At 45.9% G+C, this 20,795-nt stretch overlaps 2 protein-coding genes across 3 annotated transcripts in view; both read right to left on the bottom strand.

Annotated features, from left to right (window-relative positions):
* Window positions 1-17,042, bottom strand: part of LOC147028437 (uncharacterized) — a 26,578-nt gene extending 9,536 nt beyond the window's left edge. The window contains exons 1-3 of one of the 2 annotated variants that reach the window (XM_085878870.1): window positions 16,908-17,042; window positions 2,326-2,576; window positions 1,925-2,154 (exon numbers count right to left, since the gene is read on the bottom strand). In XM_085878870.1, coding sequence (XP_085734996.1) covers window positions 1,925-2,154; window positions 2,326-2,553 — 458 coding nt within the window. In that variant the 5' untranslated portion in view covers window positions 2,554-2,576; window positions 16,908-17,042. Of the gene's footprint in view, window positions 1-1,924; window positions 2,155-2,325; window positions 2,577-16,089; window positions 16,206-16,907 lie in introns of those variants that run through there. The other variant, XM_085878869.1, reaches the window with a different exon arrangement.
* LOC147028436 (polyubiquitin-C) lies at window positions 16,998-20,795 on the bottom strand. The gene is made up of 2 exons (XM_085878862.1): window positions 20,642-20,795; window positions 16,998-19,002 (listed from the first exon to the last, which is right to left on the bottom strand). The coding sequence occupies exon 2, from the start codon at window positions 18,994-18,996 to the stop codon at window positions 17,167-17,169; it is 1,830 nt and encodes a 609-aa protein (XP_085734988.1). The 5' UTR covers window positions 18,997-19,002; window positions 20,642-20,795; the 3' UTR covers window positions 16,998-17,166.

Here is a 20,795-nt window from a genome sequence, read left to right as displayed (position 1 = left end):
AACTACCAGGGAATTTCACCCTCGACGGAACTCGTACGAAACGAGCCGCTTAGCGCGCTCCTTCCGTGTGCGATTCCGAGCGGTTGAATCGCCAAGAACCGTCAGTCCAAATGTCCCCTGACGGCCGTAACAGCTTGAACAAATTCTCAATCACGCGTCATGTCGAACCAATGAAAGAAACACAAAACGAGCTGATACATTTAACAATCGGGGTATTTATTCAACAATAATGGGGGGGGGGGGTTAGGGAAGCACGTAAGGGCAGAACTAAACCGACTATTGATAATGCAATGAAAATATATACAGCACAGGCACTTAAACAGTTTTCTACCTAGTAGATGGGCCCACGAACACACACACGCACACCCCAAGAATTGGACCGAAAGGTCTTTATTTGGACCTCCAGCACGGAGGTTAGTCGGGCCGAGGACCAGGATGGCTGGCTACCTGGCCGTGAACGCGCGACTGGACGTTCCCTCCTTCCGGGAGCTCCGGTCTCCCAAGGACTGGTGCGACACAACCGAACCCAGCCGAGGTGAGACGAGGTGATCGCCCAAGCTCGCGAGGAAGAGGAAGTGGAGGAGGATGAGGAGGATGCCGACCAGACCAGACAGGCTTCCCCGAGACGAGCGCTCCAGCGAGATGACGACCGAACCCAGCTAGAATGAGATGGCTCGCTTGAGATGATGCTCCTCCTTGCTTCTTCCTTCCCTTCGCTTCTCCTCAAGTCTCGTCTCTTTCTGCATCGCTGCAAGCCTTCCTTTATACGCTCCCCCTCCCCCTTTCCGGCACGCGGGGGAAAATCCCAGCGCGGGAGTTGTCGTTCTTTTCGGAGCATACTTTTTTGTAACGGTCATTCCTGTTTACTTCTCAGAATCTCGGGGCGGAGTGTTGTTCTTCTTCTTCTTTGCAGAATCTCATTAAAACTCCTGACTTAAAATAAATCACAACGCATTTTCATTCATTTACCCATTAGACAAGGGAAAGGAAGCTATCTAGAAAACACATACTTACTGAAATATCTGCGCTAAAGGACCTGAATGTTGTGTGTGATAGATTTCCAAATTCGTAACAATATTTCGCAACAGTACTTTTTATTCTCTGAAACAATGTCATGGCTCTCCATATTTTGGGCCCAGGTGGAAAAGGATTGTTGCTAGTGCACAATATAGGTTTGCATGTTAGCGTTCTTAATAAAATAAAAATGTGTGCCATTATATTACCAGCGTCACCGATGATCGACGGAGGTTATATTTATGCCTCTGTCTGTCTATGAGCACGATATCTCCAAAACGTTATGGACAGATTTGGGCAAAACTTGGTGGACAGGTTGGGTGTGGTGTGACAAGGCCGAACTGATTTGAATTTGGTGAGAATCCGGATACTAGAATTTTTTTTAAAATCGATTCTTCCCCATTGAGAGATGGGCCCCAAAGAGATAGATAGCATGATACTTCAAAAAGTTGTGGATGACGTATGACAACAATATGTGGAGGACTTGGTTAGATGACAAGAGCAAGCCGATTCAATTTTGGTTCAGGTCCAGATCCAGATCCGGCCTACCGGTCGGATACAAGACGTAAACTGTTCATCCTGGCGGAGGTATGCTCTCTACCGAGTGCAGTTCTCCTTCTTGCTTTAATGAACAATTGCTTCACTAAAAACAAAACAAAAAAAAAACCCATTGATAGATTTGTGAAGGGAAAGATGCTCTCTTTTGATAAATACGTCAGCAAAGCGACGGGTAGGCACTACTAGTACAATATAAGTTGAAAAAGGAGGAATTCATTTTCATCATGAACATGGAAACTCCTCGACATTAAATTCCTCCCCCCGAAGTCATTTTGATATGCTGGTATAAAAACATAGAATTCAGACTCGGGTTCATGTATATTTTGTTTCCGGTTACATCGGTGCTCCCTACCTGCGTGTGCGCGCCCCACGATCGATTGCGACCGGCGATGAGTACAGGCCATGCTTGGCCGAGGTTCGTTGTGATCGGAGTTTTCCTGGAGGAGACTCTGCCCGCACCCTTCGGCGGAACGTTCGCCACTGAGCATCACCAGAAGTTGAGCGATTCTGTTGCATCACATTCTGCGGTGATGACGCCCTTCGACATTGATCACCATTTCCAGGTCTGCTCTCACATCCACTCTGCAAAGAAATGACAAGTCAGACATTCCAGCAATTGCAATAATGATTCCGAGATATATTCTGCTTTATGCAAGTGTCAGTGAAGATAGTTAAAGAGGAAAGTTAATTGTGGAATAACTGAGTTGAAGACTCAAAACATTTGACCGCCAAACTTGACTCTCTCATCAGCACCTGCATTGCACTCCCACAAGCAGTTCCAGTCTTCCCAGCGATGCCTTTCCTTGTGGACACAATGTCTCCAGGCGTGTTCTTCAGCATGGCGAGTGGCCGCCTCTTTGGCCTTTCACCTTTGTTGACTGGAACAACTGTCTTCCTGGGGCTAGGACTCTCCAACTCCTCCTGCAACAGGATGTGGCTTCGTCCACAGCCATTTTTCACCACTTGCCAAAAACCTGACATTTTCTTCTTCTTCAAGCTTCCTTCTGGCAAGGCCAACAAGGATTGGAGTGAGGGTAAGTACTCATAATTTTCAAGTACAAACAACTACAAAATCACATGGAAGACCTGATAACATGCGCAATATTGAATTCCTCAATCATGTGATAAATCTTTGCACACCAATTATTTGAGAGAAAAATAATCATGATGCAATCATCTGATTCACAAGGTCAGTATCCAGTCAACACAACATTATCGCAACGTTGCTGGAATGTTTTACAACAACCTTCTGTTTAGGCATTGGACAAATGTGGATAAAATGTTTTTAAAACGTTTTGTGAAATCAGTCACTTTACCCTAATGACTTTTCTAGTCACCCACAGTTAATGTAAACACAGTGCTGTAATAGTGTTGTGGGTCGGTGGCGAGGAACGGCCGCCAGGTGGAGCAGTAGAGCCGTCTCCCACCGAACACCCGGAATTGCAGGTCGTAACCTTCAGACAACTCTGAAGGTCAAGGGTCCCTTAAGGACCGTGCTCGCCAATTCTCTGACGGCGTGGGGTCGGGTTAATAGCCAAATTTCAATATACCTAAGTACCCACGTCGTCAAATTACCGGGGAGGTCACACCCTCGACGGACCTCGGGCAGAACGGCCCGCTCTAGCGACCTCGGTCCGGTGGAACCGAGCGGAATTACCAAAGTCCGTCGGTCCAAACGACAACTTGCAGCCCAATCGGCTTACTGGTTCTCAAGCACGAACCGTGCTGGGTCATTAATAGAAAGCACAACAATGAGCTGGTACATTGAACAATTGGGGTTTATTTATAATGGGGAAGGGGAGCACAAAAAGAGAAGAGTTAAACCGACTATCAAGAAGGAACGCAAGTAATGTGCAAGGCACTTAAACAATTGCTACTTATAGACTGGGCCCACAGACACACACGCACACACCCAAAAGAAATTGTGGCCGCGGCCTTTCTTTGGCCCTTCAGCTCGGGAGGGAAGGCGAGCTTAGGGCAAGAGTCTGCACTTGCACCTGTCCGCCTCATGCGGTCTGGTCGAGCTTGTCTGGTGGCGGGACTCGAACCCACCGCCACAACGCAACACCAAGCCCCAGGGACGAGGGATAGAGCGACGGATGCCAGCCAACACGAAGGCGGACGAGGTGACCGGCGATCAAAGCCAAAAAGCTTCCACGGATCAGACGACACCAGGCAAGGCAGACCCAGACAGCCAGACAGAACGCGCCGATCACTCAGCCTCTCCTGAGGTGGGAGGGATTTCTTTCCTGACCACTCGCCTCCTGATTGGATGGTTGCGTCGTGCGATTCGCTGGCCGTCCCTCATTGGACAGGCCCACGGTAGGCGGGGCAACTCCCACCCTTCTGGGTGGAGTCCCGATCTGAGGCGATTGTAGCTCCGCCTAACTCCTCACCGAAGACTACGTGCGTAATGGCGACCGGGTTGAGTGAGGGACTGTGCCGCTGTTGTTGTTGTTGTTGTTGTTGTTGTTGTTGTTGTAGTAAAAAAACCCTGACTAAATAATAAACCCGGAGTGCACACATGAAATTCCCATTTGACAGAAGGGAGGGATTCTAACTATAAACACATCCTTACCGAGATAACTGATCTACGGGGATAACTGATCTGTCTCTTTGTGTGCAAATGGCTACCAGATCTGTAACAATAGTACGAGCATCTGCTTTGATTCTGAGGTCAACGGTTCGAACCCTTGTTGAGAATCCAAAGCTTTAAAGCAGGGCTTCCCAAGCCCAGGGTCATGACCCAAAAGCCTTCTAATAGGTTGTGAGTGACTACGTGCTGCTTCATCTTAAGTAGTATACCGTCGTCGAATGTCGGCAGCTTGCCGACTTCTCACAAATCCTGGTTTTCGATCTGGGGGGGGGGAGGGGGGACCTGGTTTTCGAGCTGGGGGGGGAGGGGGGACCTGGTTTTCCTGGTCGAAAGTGTTTTATCTGACAATTTTTATGGTAGGTACCAGCATCATTTGGGTCGTGAGGCGAATGTGATTATAAATTTTGGGTCGTGGACAAAAACGTTTTGGAGCCTCTGCTTTAACATGTTACATAAACGACAGAGGTGTCGTAAGCTTCCAAAAAGATTTGTGGCTTCCCCCTCAAACTTCAGATCCCCCCCACCCCCAATCATACATCGAGGACAGTGGCATATGGAGAAAAAATAGGCCAATCATTATAAAGTGGCATATCATAGCCAAAGGGTTAAAATAGATTTGTGACACAGCAAAAAACATTCAGGGTACGTGCCCCATCGACACCTCTGTGAACAACTATAAAAGGTACAAAATGAATATCGTAAAAAAAGCTCAGAACACTGAACTTTTGTTTAAAACATTAATTTTGCACTTTTTATATTCGTTTATGCAACATCCCCCCAACCCCAAGGCTTCTTACATCGTTCTTTTTTTTCTTTTAGAGATTCAGGTGTCTCGAGCCACCTGTATCTCTTACTTCCACTTGCTGGAGACAATTCAACCCTGGTGCACCCATCTATATCTGCACTCTGAGAACCTATCGTAGCCAAGGGGTTAAAATCGGCATATGTCAAACACCCCTCCCCCTGTCGAACAAATCACACCATGGTTTTTTATTTTAAAGGTTATTATGTGGGAGGACCGAAAAGTGATGGGGTTGTGGCCGGAATTGGTGGCAACTATGTTTTTCAGGATGGTTTCCATGGGAACGCCAACATTTACTACATTCACCTAATTAACATAGAATGACCATAGATTTGTTAATTTTCAAGATAGAGAAGAAACTTTGGTATCAAATTGAATGGCATGAAAGGGATAATCCGTTTATGACATCACATATGCTAATTACCTCATTGCATATTCATTATTTGATGGCATTTGCATTTTTCCAGGAAAATAGAGTTATATCCAACAGAACGAATCTCGCCAGAGGAGCCAAATCATCTTCATAACAACAAACATTCCATTGTTGGAAATATATATTGTTACGTTTGAGGGGGGGGGGTATGCATTCAAAGGGTAATTAGGATGTTTAATTAGGTATGCCATGCTGTTCGAGTTTACCAGGATCTCGATGTAATAAGTAGCAATTCAGTGGTGATAAGTTGTCTAGTAAATGTTCATTTCTTCAAGGGGGAAATGATAATTGTCACGTAATTAGATAGGGACACGGGATAGGGTCAGGGTGTCTGCATAAACCCCTTTTAGTAGTCCCTGGAGGCTGGCTGTGACGTCACAGGACAGTGCAGCGGATGGCTCCGCCCCGTGATCACGATTGGCAGAAGGCGACGGCGGTGGGCCAATAAACGGCTCGATTGGAAGTGACGAGGACAGGAGGATAAAAAGGTTCTGTTCGGGGTCGAAAAGGAAGAGGAAGAAGATCGGGACAAGAACATCGTGTTTTTTTGGTGTGGAGGCTGTTGCGCGGGAAGCGTACTTGTTGTTGTGCTGATTCGATCGTGTTCTTCATCGTGTCTTGGAGCCTTGCTGAGCCTCGTGCCTCACCTTGGTTGGCTCTGGGGTTCTGCTGACTCGGAGTACGGGGTCGAACGGCGGGCGGACCTGCCTCCCTCTCCTGCTCGCAATTTGGCGCCAGAACTGGTTCCCTGGCAGCTGTGAGCGGACTTGGGCCAGGACCAGGAGGTCGACAGAACCACGGTTTCTCCTGCCCCCCCTGACGAGAGCAAGGCCAGCTCGTCCGACGCTGATCCAGGGACAGTTGCGTCCACACCACGGTCCAGCCTGACCACCAGAAGTAGCTACGTTTTGTGTGTGTGTGTGTGTGTGTGTGTGTGTGTGTGTGTGTGTGTGTGTGTGTACTTGGCGCCTTAGAGGGTTTGAGAATTGTATATTCATTGGAATTGTCTGTGTTTTCCCCACGCCCGATCCCACACCATCCCGTCGAATCGCCCCGGATCCCTTTTCTTGCCGAGTCTTGTTATTTCTGGTTAATAATAAAAACAAATAAACATCATCAACTCAGTGAAAAGCGACTCGTGCCACCTTCCTCGTCCCGTTTGCAGTAGAGCGATTAGAACCGCCATGTTTGGGTTATAAATAAATAAACCGCCTCCATCGTTTCGGCTCATTCTACGTTGGCGGGACTGTTCAAGTCCCGTGGACGTCACAATATATATATATATATATATATATATATATATATATATATATATATATATATATATATATATATATATATATATATATATATATATATATATATATATACAGTGGGGAGAACAAGTATTTGATACACTGCCGATTTTGCAGGTTTTCCCACTTACAAAGCACGTGGAGGTCTGTAATTTTTATCGTAGGTACACTTCAACTGTGAAAGACGGAATCTTAAACAAAAATCCTGAAAATCACATTGTATGATTTTTAAATAATTAATTTGCATTTTAAATGCATGAAATAGGTATTTGATACATCAGAAAAACAGAACTTAATATTTGGTACAGAAACCTTTGTTTGCAATTACAGAGATCAGACGTTTCCTGTAGTTCTCAACCAGGTTTGCACAGACTGCAGCAGGGATTTTGGCCCACTCCTCCATACAGATCTTCTCCAGATCCTTCAGGTTTCGGGGCTGTCGCTGGGCAACACAGACTTTCAGCTCCCACCAAAGATTTTCCATTGGGTTCAGGTCTGGAGACTGGCTCGGCCACTCCAGGACCTTGAGATGCTTCTTCCGGAGCCACTCCTTAGTTGCCCTGGCTGTGTGTTTCGGGTCATTGTCATGCTGGAAGACCCAGCCACACCCCATCTTCAATGCTCTTGTTGAGGGAAGGAGGTTGTTGGCCAAGATCTCGCAATACATGGCCCCATCCATCCTTCCCTCAATACGGTGCAGTCGTCCTGTCCCCTTTGCAGAAAAGCATCCCCAAAGAATGATGTTTCCACCACCATGCTTCACGGTTGGGATTGTGTTCTTGGGGTTGTACTCATCCTTCTTCCTCCAAACACGGCGAGTGGAGTTTAAACCAAAAAGCTCTATTTTGGTCTCATCAGACCACATGACCTTTTCCCATTCCTCCTCTGGATCATCCAGATAGTCATTGGCAAACTTCAGATGGGCCTGGACATGCGCTGGCTTGAGCAGAGGGACCTTGCGTGCACTGCAGGATTTTAATCCATGACGGTGTAGTGTGTTAATTATGGTTTTCTTTGATACTGCTGTGGTCCCAGCTCTCTTCAGGTCATTGACCAGGTCCTGCCATGTAGTTCTGGGCTGATCCCTCACCTCTCATGATCATTGAGGCTCCACGAGGTGAGATCTTGCATGGAGCCCCAGACCGAGGGAGATTGACTGTTATCTTGAACTTCTTCCATTTTCTAATAATTGCGCCAACAGTTGTTGCCTTCTCACGAAGCTGCTTGCCTATTGTCTTGTAGCCCATCCCAGCCTTGTGCAAGTCTACAATTTTGTCCCTGATGTCCTTAGACAGCTCTCTGGTCTTGCCCATTTTGGTGAGGTTGGAGTCTGATTGATTGAGTGCGGACAGCTGTCTTTTATGCAGATAACGAGTTCAAACTGGTGCAGTTAATGCAGGTAATGAGTTGAGAATGGGAGGGCTTCTTAAAGACAAAACTAACAGGTCTGTTATCAATGACATCAACTAACAGATCAAATACTTATTTCATGCAATAAAATGAAAATTAATTATTTAAAAATCATACAATGTGATTTTCAGGATTTTTGTTTTATATTCCGTCTTTCACAGTTGAAGTGTACCTCTGATAAAAAATTACAGACCTCTACGTGCTTTGTAAGTGGGAAAACCTGCAAAATCGGCAGTGTATCAAATACTTGTTCTCCCCACTGTATATCTTCTTCTTCTTCTTTCAGCTGCTCCCGTTATGGGTCGCCACAGCGGATCATCATTATGATCCGCATAGTGATTTGGCACATGTTTTACGCCGGATGCCCTTCCTGACACAACCCTGGTCACCTCTTACGACACAGGGATATGGTACACCTATTTTAACCGGGGTATACACCAGCCCAGTACACTGGTACTCATTTCGCCGACCTCGGAAGGATGACAGGTTGAGTCAACCCCCTGGTGTATTCATTCAGTGGCCCAACGGGGCTTGAACTCAGGACCTTTTGGATCCCAAGCCGCTGCCCTAACCACTGCACCAATACCAGGCTCATATACTGTATATATATATATATATATATATATATATATATATATATATATATATATATATATATATATATATATATATATATATATATATATATATATATATATATATATATATATATATATATATATATATATATATATATATATATTGTTATGGATTCGGCGGTGGCGGGATTCGCACCCTACTCTTGACAGCCAAATGTGGAAGATTTGGCGTCACTTAACAGCACCGCCGTCTCCGGGGTTATAACGCCGCTAGTTCGGCACAGGTCTGGGGTTACGCACCTCAGATCACGATACCAAAATACACCTGTGCTTTGCCAGTCGGGGAAATAGGCCCCGGCTACAGACTAGATTTGTTAGAGACTGAGCGGAGTCTGGCAGTCCGTAGCCCGTTTGGGTTTTAAATACAAATCGAGCGAATTGGTCCTCAGCACGTCATGAAAAGACTCAATCGCGGAAACTTTCATACGAATCAGCCAGATTTATTGGGGACACATCAGGGAACACAACACAAGTAAAACATTCACGACAATGTTATAATCAATCTATAACCCGCTCTTAACTAGGGAGCTACGGATTAGGGGTTTCGAAGGTAACCCTAGTGAGATAAACCTTGGACAACATGCAGACAAGACACAGAGTACTTGGTGATGCCGCATGGACGAGAGGAAAAGTGTTAAAGGCACGAATGTGGCTCGTGACAAGCTGATGTCAACGGATTTGAGCGCCCAAGGTCAAACACGCCGCGTGGCAAAATCGCAGCGTCGTCCTTTTGTCGCACCGCCCACGCACGCAGCCTCAGCGCGTTCAGCCCCCGTAAGGTCGACGGCACAAGAGCGGAAGGTTCACGGTGTGCTCCAGCTGGCTTTTCAGAAGGTCCAGTATGCGAATCCAGGCCCGGCCTGTACACCAGACTAGGCCAAATCGGGGTGTTGGGCTCCGCAGGCGGATCGACGGGATTGCAAGATGTGTCGAGCCGTGCCGTGAGTAGGGACAGTCAGAGGCTCCGTCACTGGACTCCGGGTAAACCTGTCGAGGACCTCCTCATAAAAGTCGATCGCCGACTCCCCTCATGCAGTTCCTCCTGCCTCTTTCACGAAGCAGATCGCAGAGAGACACAGCCGTCCCTTCCACAGCCGATCGCGGCTCCCACTCGTCGTTTCTCTCCAGCAGAAGGCAGACTGACCTCATCCAGTTCCTCTTGCCTTTCGGGGCGGCCTTTTCACGAGAACCAATCGCAAAAACCCTCACGCAGTTCCTCCTACTGCCGATCGCCCGACTCGACGCTCAGGCAGATTCACCCCTGCCTTTCCGGCATTCACTCTCCTCGAAGCCGACTGCCACTCTCAGAGCACTGGGTGGGGACTCGTTCGGAGAGGGGAAGGAAGAAGAAAACCACCTCTCGGCACACCACCACTGTATTTTGTGAAGGTGGTGGATATGTGGTGAAGTTGAATTTGAAGGTGGTGGATATGGCAGAAGATATGAGATGGTGGTGAACAGCTTTTTTGAAAATCTGAAGGGATGGCTGTTTGTTTCTTGTGAAAATCGAAGATTTGTGACCTGAAGTCACATTTTACATGATGCAGAATTTGGGTCTTTCAGGTATTCTGGATCTTTTGGTTCCTCAAGGTATTCTGGGTCTTTGGGGCATTTTGGGGTAATTAAGGGTCTTTTAGGTATTTTAATGGTCTTTTGGGTCTTTAGGGTGCTTGGGTTCTTTAAGAGTCTTCCAGAGTCTTTTAGGTATTTGGGGTCTTCGGGGTCGTTTGGGTATTTTGAGTTTTCGGGGTCATTTACGTTCTCATGGTCGTTTGGATCCTCTGGGTACTTTAGGTTAAGTATTTCAGGTTACAATTGTGGGTGATGTCAGGTCAGCTGTCCAACCAATGGGGGAAGAGTGGAGAAACATACCGTCGTGGCCAAAAATATTGGCACCCTTGCACATTTTTCAAATAAAGCACCATTTCTAAAGAAAATTGTTGAAAATAAAAAATCATTTGGTACCCATATATGTAATTTCTTTGGTTTGCAATGGAACAAAAGAAAAAAAAAAATCTGAATTTTTTTTTCTTCTAAATCTTAGATTATTCCACACAGAAATCCTAAAATGGCCAGGATAATATTATTGGCATCTTTTTGCAGTTGTTAGAAAGAATTCGATTTCAAGCATGTGATTCTCCTTTACTTTGGAATTGAACTCACCTGTGGTGAGTTGCAGGTGCATGCGATATAAAAAAAAAATCACTCATTCAACGAGTTTGAAGAGAGAAAAAGGAGTCATTCTGCTGTTTTGTGTCACTGTGTGCACTGCAATGAGCATGGAAAAAAAAGAAAAAAAACCAGAGAATTGTTTGAGGAGGTCAGACACAAGATTTTAGTCAAGCATGGACAATCTCAAGGCTCCAAGCCCATCTCCAGAGACCTTGATGTTCTTGTGTCTACCATATGCAATGTTATTAGGAAGTTAAAGGCCCATGGCACTGTAGTCAACCTCCCTGGACGTGGCCACAAGAGAAAACCCGATCGAAGATTGCAATGAAGGATTGTTCGAATGGTGGAGAAAGCACCTCGATCAACTGCCAGAACAGATTGAAGCTGACCTTCAGACACAAGGAGCGACAGTTTCAACTCGCACAAGCCGTCACCAACTCAATGGAAGGGGGTTCTATGGTAGGAAACCCAGGAGGACCCCACTGCTGAGAGAGAGACATAAGAAAGCCCAACTGGAGTTTGCCAAAACACACCTGAACAAGCCAAAATCCTTCTGTGAGAATGTGCTGTGGGCAGATGAGACCAAATTAGAGCTTTTTGGTGAAGCATATCATCTATATGTTTACAGAAAACAAAATGAAGCCTTCAATGAAAAGAACACCTTTCCTCCAGTCAAATATGGAGGAGATTCAGTGATGTTTTGGGGTTGCTGTGCTGCCTCTGACACCAGGTGCCTTGAATGTGTGCATGGCATCATGAAATCAGGAGATTACCAAGGCATTTTGGAGCGCAATGTTCAACTCAGTATCAGAAAGCTGGGTCTCCGTCGAAGGTCATGGGTCGTGCAGCAGGACAATGACCCCAAACACACTTCAAAAAGCACCCAGGAATGCTTCAAGGCAAAACGCTGTACTTCTCTGAAGTGGCCAATAATGAGTCCAGATCTAAATCCCATTGAACACCTGTGGGGAGATCTGAAAACAGCAGTTGGAAGAAGGTACTCTTCAAATGTGGGAGAACTGGAGCAGCTTGCACAAGAAGAGTGGGCCAAACTGCCAGTAGAGAGGTGTCGGAAGTTGATTCTTGGCTGTGGGAAATGCTTGACTGCAGGTATTCTGTCCAAAGGATGTGCTACCAAATATTAAGTTGAGGGTGTCAATAATTTTGTCAGTGCCATTTCTTTTTATTTTCTGATTTAAAAGTATGTACTAAGTTCTGAATCAAAAACAAAGGTTCTGTAATATTAACAGTGAAATAAAGAATTGTGGAGACCAAATACTTTTGTCAATTTCAACTTATTTTTTGAGAAAAAATTTTGAGTTATTATTTTTTGTTATTTAAAAAAAGTGCAAGGGTGCCAATATTTTTGGCCACTACTGTACATACTGTACATACTGTTGTGGGCCGGCGGAGTCGGGTGAGAAGACCACTAGGTGGGGGAAGCTACGTCGATTCCCACCAGACTCCCCGGAATTGTAGGCCGTCGCTCACGGATAATTCCGTGACGCAGTGGGTCGCTTATATAACCGACCGTGGACGCCAATAACTCAACCGCATGACCTCGGGTCCTCTCGCCGTTAAGTCCTGCCTGTGTTTTTTTTTTACTGTTAATAAACATTTCTTAGAAATGTTCCCAGTCCGTTTCTGTCCCTTCTTACATTGGTTTAGCATGGTCCGGGTCTGAGTATAAGCGGGGTTTCATCCCCGGTAATCGGTCTATCATAGCCGGGACGTCCTGGGCAGGCCCCACTCGACTGCAATGAGCCGGAAAGGTCGGTGGCAAAGCGGTAGTCGGTAGCGTGAATTTACTGCAACCGGTAGAGTAAATCCGGTTCGACCAGGCGTTCCGAGGGCGTGGATCCCTGGTAGATGAGATTGCGTGGATACTTAGGTACTTTGGCTCGAGACAAATAACCCTATGCCACGCGATCGAGAAATTGGCGACCACGGTCGGTTCTGCGACCCGCGGCTCATGGAATTATCCGGAGAGTAGGCCTACAATTCCGGGGAGTCTGGTGGAGACGACGCAATTTTCCCCACCTAACGGTCGTTTTTGCCACCGACCCCCAACAATATATTGTATAGATTTAAGTTCTGATGACCATTACTGGACTACTGTGCATACTTACGACTACCTGTGAGTTTATAAGCTTTATAGGTGCGGCTCTGATTTGTTGGATAACAAATCAGTGTTCTTCCTTTGTATACAGCACAAGGCTGCAGGGCAGCACAATTGACTGAGGGTGCAGCTGATGCAATGCCATCCTGTTGGTTAGGGTAGGAATTTGGCCATGGTGCCAGTGATAGCTTACATACCCTTCATGAAGGACATTGTGGGATCTTTGGCAAATGCAACTCAACATTGCTGAACAACAAATGCTGGCAGACGGGGTCCCCCATTTTACATCCATCCTCGGGCCGTCACAGCATAAACCATAAACACAGGACCATCCTCTGGCGATTTATTTTCATAAGCATAATAATAGCATTGGCCTTTTTACCTCCACCACCGAAAGTTGTGGATAGATCCGGATGAAATTTTGTGGAGAGATTCGGTGTGTGACAAGGATGAACTGATTAGATTTTGGTGAAGATGCGACTACTAGAATTTTAAAGTGAGTTTTCATATCTCAAATATCTCAAAATATCTCAAAATAACGATATCTCAAAAAGTTTTGAACGGATTCAGACAAAACTTGGTGGACACATTGGGTGTGTGACGTGGATGAATTGATTCAGTTTTGGTGAAGATCCGGATCCAGTGACTACTATTTTTGGTGATTCTTCATAATCGAGAGATAGGGCTCAAAAACGATATACAGCATATTTCAAAAGTGTATTGGGCCAGATATGTTCTCGTGGATCAGGCATTATAGGGCGGAGGTATGCGCTCTACCGAGTACCCTTCAAGTATATCCTTTTTTTCAATACTGAATATCATATTTCCCAGCATTAAAAAAACCCCAAAGAAACAAAAATCAAAAGCAACAAATTGTTTGAATAAACACCGATGATACAAATACTGTGAAGACGTTAATGATCAAGTTAAAATTACGCAATATTAAATTTCCTCATTTGTTAATACCAGCAAATACAACCTGTCGCTTTGTTGATGGGAATATTGTTACGGATTTGGAAGCCATTTACACACAAACAGACAGCAGTCCCCAAGCTTAGTTATCTTGATAAGTATGTGTTTATAGTTAGGGTCCCCTATCTGTGTCTAATGGGAATTACATGTGTGCGCTGCAAGTTACTTTTTTTAGTCAGGGTTTTTGCAATACAAATCGAGCCTCCAGCCAACCGAAAACATCACTTGTTCACTTCGCGCCATTACACACGCGTGTCCAGCCACGTACGTGGGCAGAGATTTCCATCGCCTCAGATCGAGACTCCGCCCTGAAAGGCAGGGGCGTGCCCCTTGTCCAATCACGCACAGAGGGCGACTTTCCCACACACCCCGGACAATGGTGGTTGAGATGCCTTAGATGGCGATTTTCTCACCCCGCACAAGAAATGAATAAAGGAACGCCAGGCTCCGGAGCGCTGGTCTTGGGGGGGGGGGGGTCGCGGGTCTAGGTGCTGGCTGGTTCGTCTGGTCCTGGGTCATCTCTGGTCTTCTCCTTGATCTTGGTTCATTGGTGTGTGGCTGATTGGAGAGCGTGGTCCCTGGTGCTTGGTGCAGCGACGAAGGTATGGGTTCGAGTCCCCCCCTCCCCCCGAACCAGCTCATCTCGACCAGACCGCACGAGGCGGAAAGGTGCCCAACCGGCCCCATTTCGTGTGTGTGTGTGTGTGTCGGTGGCACCCGTCCTGCAAGTAGCAATTGTTTAAGTGCCTTGTACATTACTTGCATTCCTTCTTATAGTCGATTTAACTGTGCTCTTTTCGTGCTCCCCTACCCCATTATAAATAAACCCCCTTGTTAATTGCTTGTTCAATGTACCAGCTCGTTGTTGTGCTTTTTATTATCGACCCAGTACGGTTCATGCTTGAGAACCAGAAAGCAGAATTGGGCTGTAAGTTGTCGTTTGGACTGACGGACTTTGGTAATTCCGCTCGGTTACACCGGACAGAGGTAGCAAGAGCGACCCGGTTCAACAGAGTCCATTGAGGGTGTGACTTCCCCTGTAATTTGACGTGGGTACTTAGGTATATTGAAATTTGGCTATTAACCCTACCCCACGCCGTCAGAGAATTGGTGAGCACGGTCTATAAGTGACCCGTGACCTTCGGAGTTGTCCGAAGGTTACGACCTGCAATTCCGGGTGTTCGGTGATAGACGGCTCCACTGCTCCACCTGGCGGCCGTTCCTTGCCACCGACTCCCGACCCACAACAATATTAAGGGAAGGAGCGAGGAGGAATGGGAGGGGGCGAAGAGCGAGGAAGGGGGGGGTTGTGAAGAGTGAGGAAAGGGGGGTTAAGAGCGAGGAAGGGGAGGGGGGTTGAAGAGAAAGGGAGGGGGGTGTGAATAACGTGGAAATGGGGGGGGGTTCTCGATGGAGGTTAGCGCGAGGGGAAGTTAAGGCAGCACGGAGTGGTGAAGGCTGCATGATAAACGTGCCCAAACAGCAATATCTTTTTAACCACAGATTATGGAATCAAAAAGATGTTTGAGCGATAGAGGACCCTTGGAGTTGGTTGGGACTGAGTGGAGAAAGATTCTCGTGTCGACATAAATCCTCCCTTGCTCGTCCCACCTGTTGACTTGATATCACCCCTTCCCCTTTACTTCTAACTTTTGTTTGTCATTTCAACCTTCCTTTACAATTATCCCTTGATCTGCACTTCACTCTTTCTTTGACGCAGTTTAATGCCCGAATCATCAGCTTGACCATGTTTCTCACCATGGTAAACGTGTGCCTTCTCAACTCGTTTGGGACAATGTATCATCTTCATCATACTATAATGGAGCTTTGGCGTATGGATGTATACCACTCATTAAAATGAAGACATGACTTTCTTCGGAAAACTTAAGCTGGAATTTAATAGTAAAGATCTATCTGCACAAAATATTATTTATTTTTGAAATACTACGACAATATTTACAATTACGAGCACTTCAGTTTGTTGAAACATAAACAACCCGTTGGTACAGGCCATCCACAAATCCTTCATACACTAGGTTCCAGAACGTCGGTCACAAAATCTTACTGTGGAATGTCTTACCTGTGATCCGATCTTCCCCACCACGTGAATCGACCCTTCGATGAAACGATAATTTTCCTCTTTGTCTCCACGTTTTCAAACTTCAATAATCGTTCGAGGCGCGATCCGATTGGTAGCTGAAGGCACGAGCCCATTGGTTACTGAACTAAGCGAGCCGTTAGGCCGAAGAAAAAGAGCAAGCCCATTGGTCACTGGACACGGCACACTCATGAGCCTTGAAAAGAACACGCCCACTGGACGTGGCGAGTGCTTGTCATGAAAAAAAAAAAATACATAAAATTGGAAGGATTACGGCTCATCATGTACCAGTAATTACGGCGTTTCACAGAAGATTCACCACGTCCCGTTATGTGAATTCATAGACTTTCAAATTAAAATTTAACATTTTAGTCGTAATATATCTTCAAGTTGGCGCTTCATGGAGACAATATGCACCTTTATCTTTACCCTTATACCCAGTTCAATTGTGCTTGGAAGGGGAGGAAATAATTGGGGACAGCAGCAGTCCAGAAAACATCCACCCATGAAGGTGATCAAGTTATTTTTTTTTAATTGGACAAATTGAGCATGCAACAAATCGCTTCTGGTGAAGATCCAGATCCAAGAATTTAAAAAAAAAATATGGATTCAGATGAAACTGGACAAATTGGTTAAGTAACAAAAGCAATTATATTTTAGTTCAGGTACGAATCCAGATATGGCCTATTAGTGGGATGCATAACAGAAACCAACTAGCCTGGCCAAAGTATGTACTCTTAGTTATGGAGATACATTTTAAAACCAGGCTCAATCCATTTTAAATGGCATGGCAAGTTTACCTCAGTTTGAGCAAACATGGGGTTCGGTGAAAAGATGAACGACTCCATCAAAGGATAGTCAAAACAAAAAAAAATCAAATCACTCCAACATGCTGCAACAGAGAATTTATTTTCAATTGAACATCAACTTCAAAGCATAAATAGAAACAATTTCAAAACCACCAGCATTGACACAAGTGATACTGTAGAGGTCCACATTTGTGGACAATTTTACAACAAAGGGAAAAAAAAAAAACAAGCTTGAGATCGATTCAACCAATTAAATTCCACCACGCAGGCGCAGCACCAAGTGCAGAGTGGACTCCTTCTGGATGTTGTAGTCAGACAAGGTGCGACCATCTTCAAGCTGCTTGCCGGCAAAGATGAGACGTTGCTGATCGGGTGGGATGCCCTCCTTATCCTGGATCTTGGCCTTCACGTTCTCAATCGTGTCACTGGGTTCCACCTCCAAGGTGATGGTCTTGCCCGTGAGAGTCTTCACAAAGATCTGCATGCCACCGCGCAGCCGCAGCACCAAGTGCAGGGTGGACTCTTTCTGGATGTTGTAGTCGGACAAGGTGCGACCATCTTCCAGCTGCTTGCCGGCAAAGATGAGACGTTGCTGATCGGGTGGGATGCCTTCCTTATCCTGGATCTTGGCCTTCACGTTCTCAATCGTGTCACTGGGTTCCACCTCCAAGGTGATGGTCTTGCCCGTGAGAGTCTTCACAAAGATCTGCATGCCACCGCGCAGCCGCAGCACCAAGTGCAGGGTGGACTCTTTCTGGATGTTGTAGTCGGACAAGGTGCGACCATCTTCAAGCTGCTTGCCGGCAAAGATGAGACGTTGCTGATCGGGTGGGATGCCCTCCTTATCCTGGATCTTGGCCTTCACGTTCTCAATCGTGTCACTGGGTTCCACCTCCAAGGTGATGGTCTTGCCCGTGAGAGTCTTCACAAAGATCTGCATGCCACCGCGCAGCCGCAGCACCAAGTGCAGGGTGGACTCTTTCTGGATGTTGTAGTCGGACAAGGTGCGACCATCTTCAAGCTGCTTGCCGGCAAAGATGAGACGTTGCTGATCGGGTGGGATGCCTTCCTTATCCTGGATCTTGGCCTTCACGTTCTCAATCGTGTCACTGGGTTCCACCTCCAAGGTGATGGTCTTGCCCGTGAGAGTCTTCACAAAGATCTGCATGCCACCGCGCAGCCGCAGCACCAAGTGCAGGGTGGACTCTTTCTGGATGTTGTAGTCGGACAAGGTGCGACCATCTTCCAGCTGCTTGCCAGCAAAGATGAGACGTTGCTGATCGGGTGGGATGCCTTCCTTATCCTGGATCTTGGCCTTCACGTTCTCAATCGTGTCACTGGGTTCCACCTCCAAGGTGATGGTCTTGCCCGTGAGAGTCTTCACAAAGATCTGCATGCCACCGCGCAGCCGCAGCACCAAGTGCAGGGTGGACTCTTTCTGGATGTTGTAGTCGGACAAGGTGCGACCATCTTCAAGCTGCTTGCCGGCAAAGATGAGACGTTGCTGATCGGGTGGGATGCCCTCCTTATCCTGGATCTTGGCCTTCACGTTCTCAATCGTGTCACTGGGTTCCACCTCCAAGGTGATGGTCTTGCCCGTGAGAGTCTTCACAAAGATCTGCATGCCACCGCGCAGCCGCAGCACCAAGTGCAGGGTGGACTCTTTCTGGATGTTGTAGTCGGACAAGGTGCGACCATCTTCAAGCTGCTTGCCGGCAAAGATGAGACGTTGCTGATCGGGTGGGATGCCTTCCTTATCCTGGATCTTGGCCTTCACGTTCTCAATCGTGTCACTGGGTTCCACCTCCAAGGTGATGGTCTTGCCCGTGAGAGTCTTCACAAAGATCTGCATGCCACCGCGCAGCCGCAGCACCAAGTGCAGGGTGGACTCTTTCTGGATGTTGTAGTCGGACAAGGTGCGACCATCTTCAAGCTGCTTGCCGGCAAAGATGAGACGTTGCTGATCGGGTGGGATGCCCTCCTTATCCTGGATCTTGGCCTTCACGTTCTCAATCGTGTCACTGGGTTCCACCTCCAAGGTGATGGTCTTGCCAGTAAGAGTCTTCACAAAGATCTGCATTTTGACCTGGAAAAGAAAAAAAAAAAATCAATTGTCGAGTACAATCTGCACTTGGGATCAGCAATTTCATAACCTCCATCCACCAGTCTGTGGGCACAATACATCAAGTAGTTATGGAGACTCAGTTGTGTGACAAGATAGTTTCGATTTTGGTTAAGATACAAGATAATTAATTTTGTTGAAGCAATTCATAATTGAGATCAGCTCAAAAAAAAAAAAAGTGTATGCATGCATGTCCGTATATACACACACACATATATATATGTAATATATCTCAAGGTTTTGAACAGGTTGGGTCGGCAACAAGAACATGCAAATTCGATTTTGGTTCATATGAAGATCCAGCCCATCAGTGGGACACAAAAAAAAAGTAAACTGTTCAACCTGGCGGAGGTGTACATTCTCCACCTTGTGTTTTTTTTTTTTTTAATTAACGTTTTGTTTAGTCAGTCACCAGTGAGACCTCGAGTTGGTGCACACTTAAACTGCCATCCTTTTAACAAAACTTTCACTGAAATCAATAATTCTGTGGAGGAATATTGTGACTGCATCAAATAAGTTCCAGAAAAGTTTCTTTAAAAGCTTGCACCAGTTTACCATCGATACCTTGCAGTACGTTACAAGCTTGGATAGTTCGACAATCAGATAAAAGTACAGGCATTTGCCTGGTTACAGTAATATAAAAATGAGTTTGACCGAATCATCAAAAACGCCTATATAATAGGGGGTGTTGCTCAAGTCATTGCGCAATCGCAACTTTTATCACAAGTTTGGATGTGCAAATGATATCATCCTCCCGTATCATGTAGTCTCATGGGGAGACAGGTCAGGCGAACGAGGTGGCAAAGCAGTTGTTCCACGTCCGACAGAAAGCAGTCATCTTCAACTCAGCACATCCGACCTCAGAAAGCTGCATGACGCAACCTCTCGACAACGTAGTTTGCTATTTAATTTTTATAATTGTCTATCCTGCACAATTTGAGGTGAATTTTGCGGACGTATTTAATAAACGCATTACACACTACAAAGGAAAAATTACTGACAAACTCGTCCCTTTCGTGGTTGACGCAACGGTGTGTACCACTCGTTCGATAACTGTACAGTAAAATAGGTGAATCGTTAAACGATGACAAAAATGGAAAAATAAAAAAATTAAATAAAAAAAAATTAAATAAAATGAAAACCTCAACCCGCCATCTTCTCAACCCTAAAATGGCCGCCATGAGCGATTCCGCCGATGAAGCTCACAAAGTGAGGGGAAAAAAAAATTAAATAAAAAAAATTCATAAAACGCAGAGATTCTAATCACTTTAAAAAACTGAAGTAAAATGTACATCATCGAAACAATAATTTCACTCAAAAACTCAATTCTAAACCGGTCGATTTGAGGCGACCCCGTCGGACCGAAGCGTACATCGATCGATCGATCACTAAACCAATCCGTTTTACCTGAGAAAAAAAAATAAAAAATATGTATATCCTGACAGACTTTACACTCTTCGGCGATAACGTTTAACAACGGACGATGGACACCGTTAACGTCAAAATCGCCACAATAATTACCCACTCTAAACAAACCAATTAAACATCGACGGTTTTTAATATTTTTTTTTGGGGGGGAAAAAAAAAGCGGAAAAGTATTTACGGTTTAAAGTAAAGATGACCAGGAAACAAGTACGCCAACCTCCACTCGACAAAGTACACAGAACTGCCACGAAGACGTGAACTGCGACGGCGACGAGCGCTCCCCCTTTTATGGAACATCCCCCCCCCCCCACACACAATTAAAATGGGCGTGT

The sequence above is a fragment of the Eptatretus burgeri genome, chromosome 4 (assembly GCF_056783735.1).
Source record: "Eptatretus burgeri isolate ZD-2024b chromosome 4, Ebu_testis_v1, whole genome shotgun sequence".
Classification (NCBI taxonomy): Eukaryota; Metazoa; Chordata; class Myxini; order Myxiniformes; family Myxinidae; genus Eptatretus; species Eptatretus burgeri.
The sequence above is the reverse complement of the archived record's forward strand: the minus strand, read 5'-3'. Positions and strand labels throughout refer to the sequence as shown.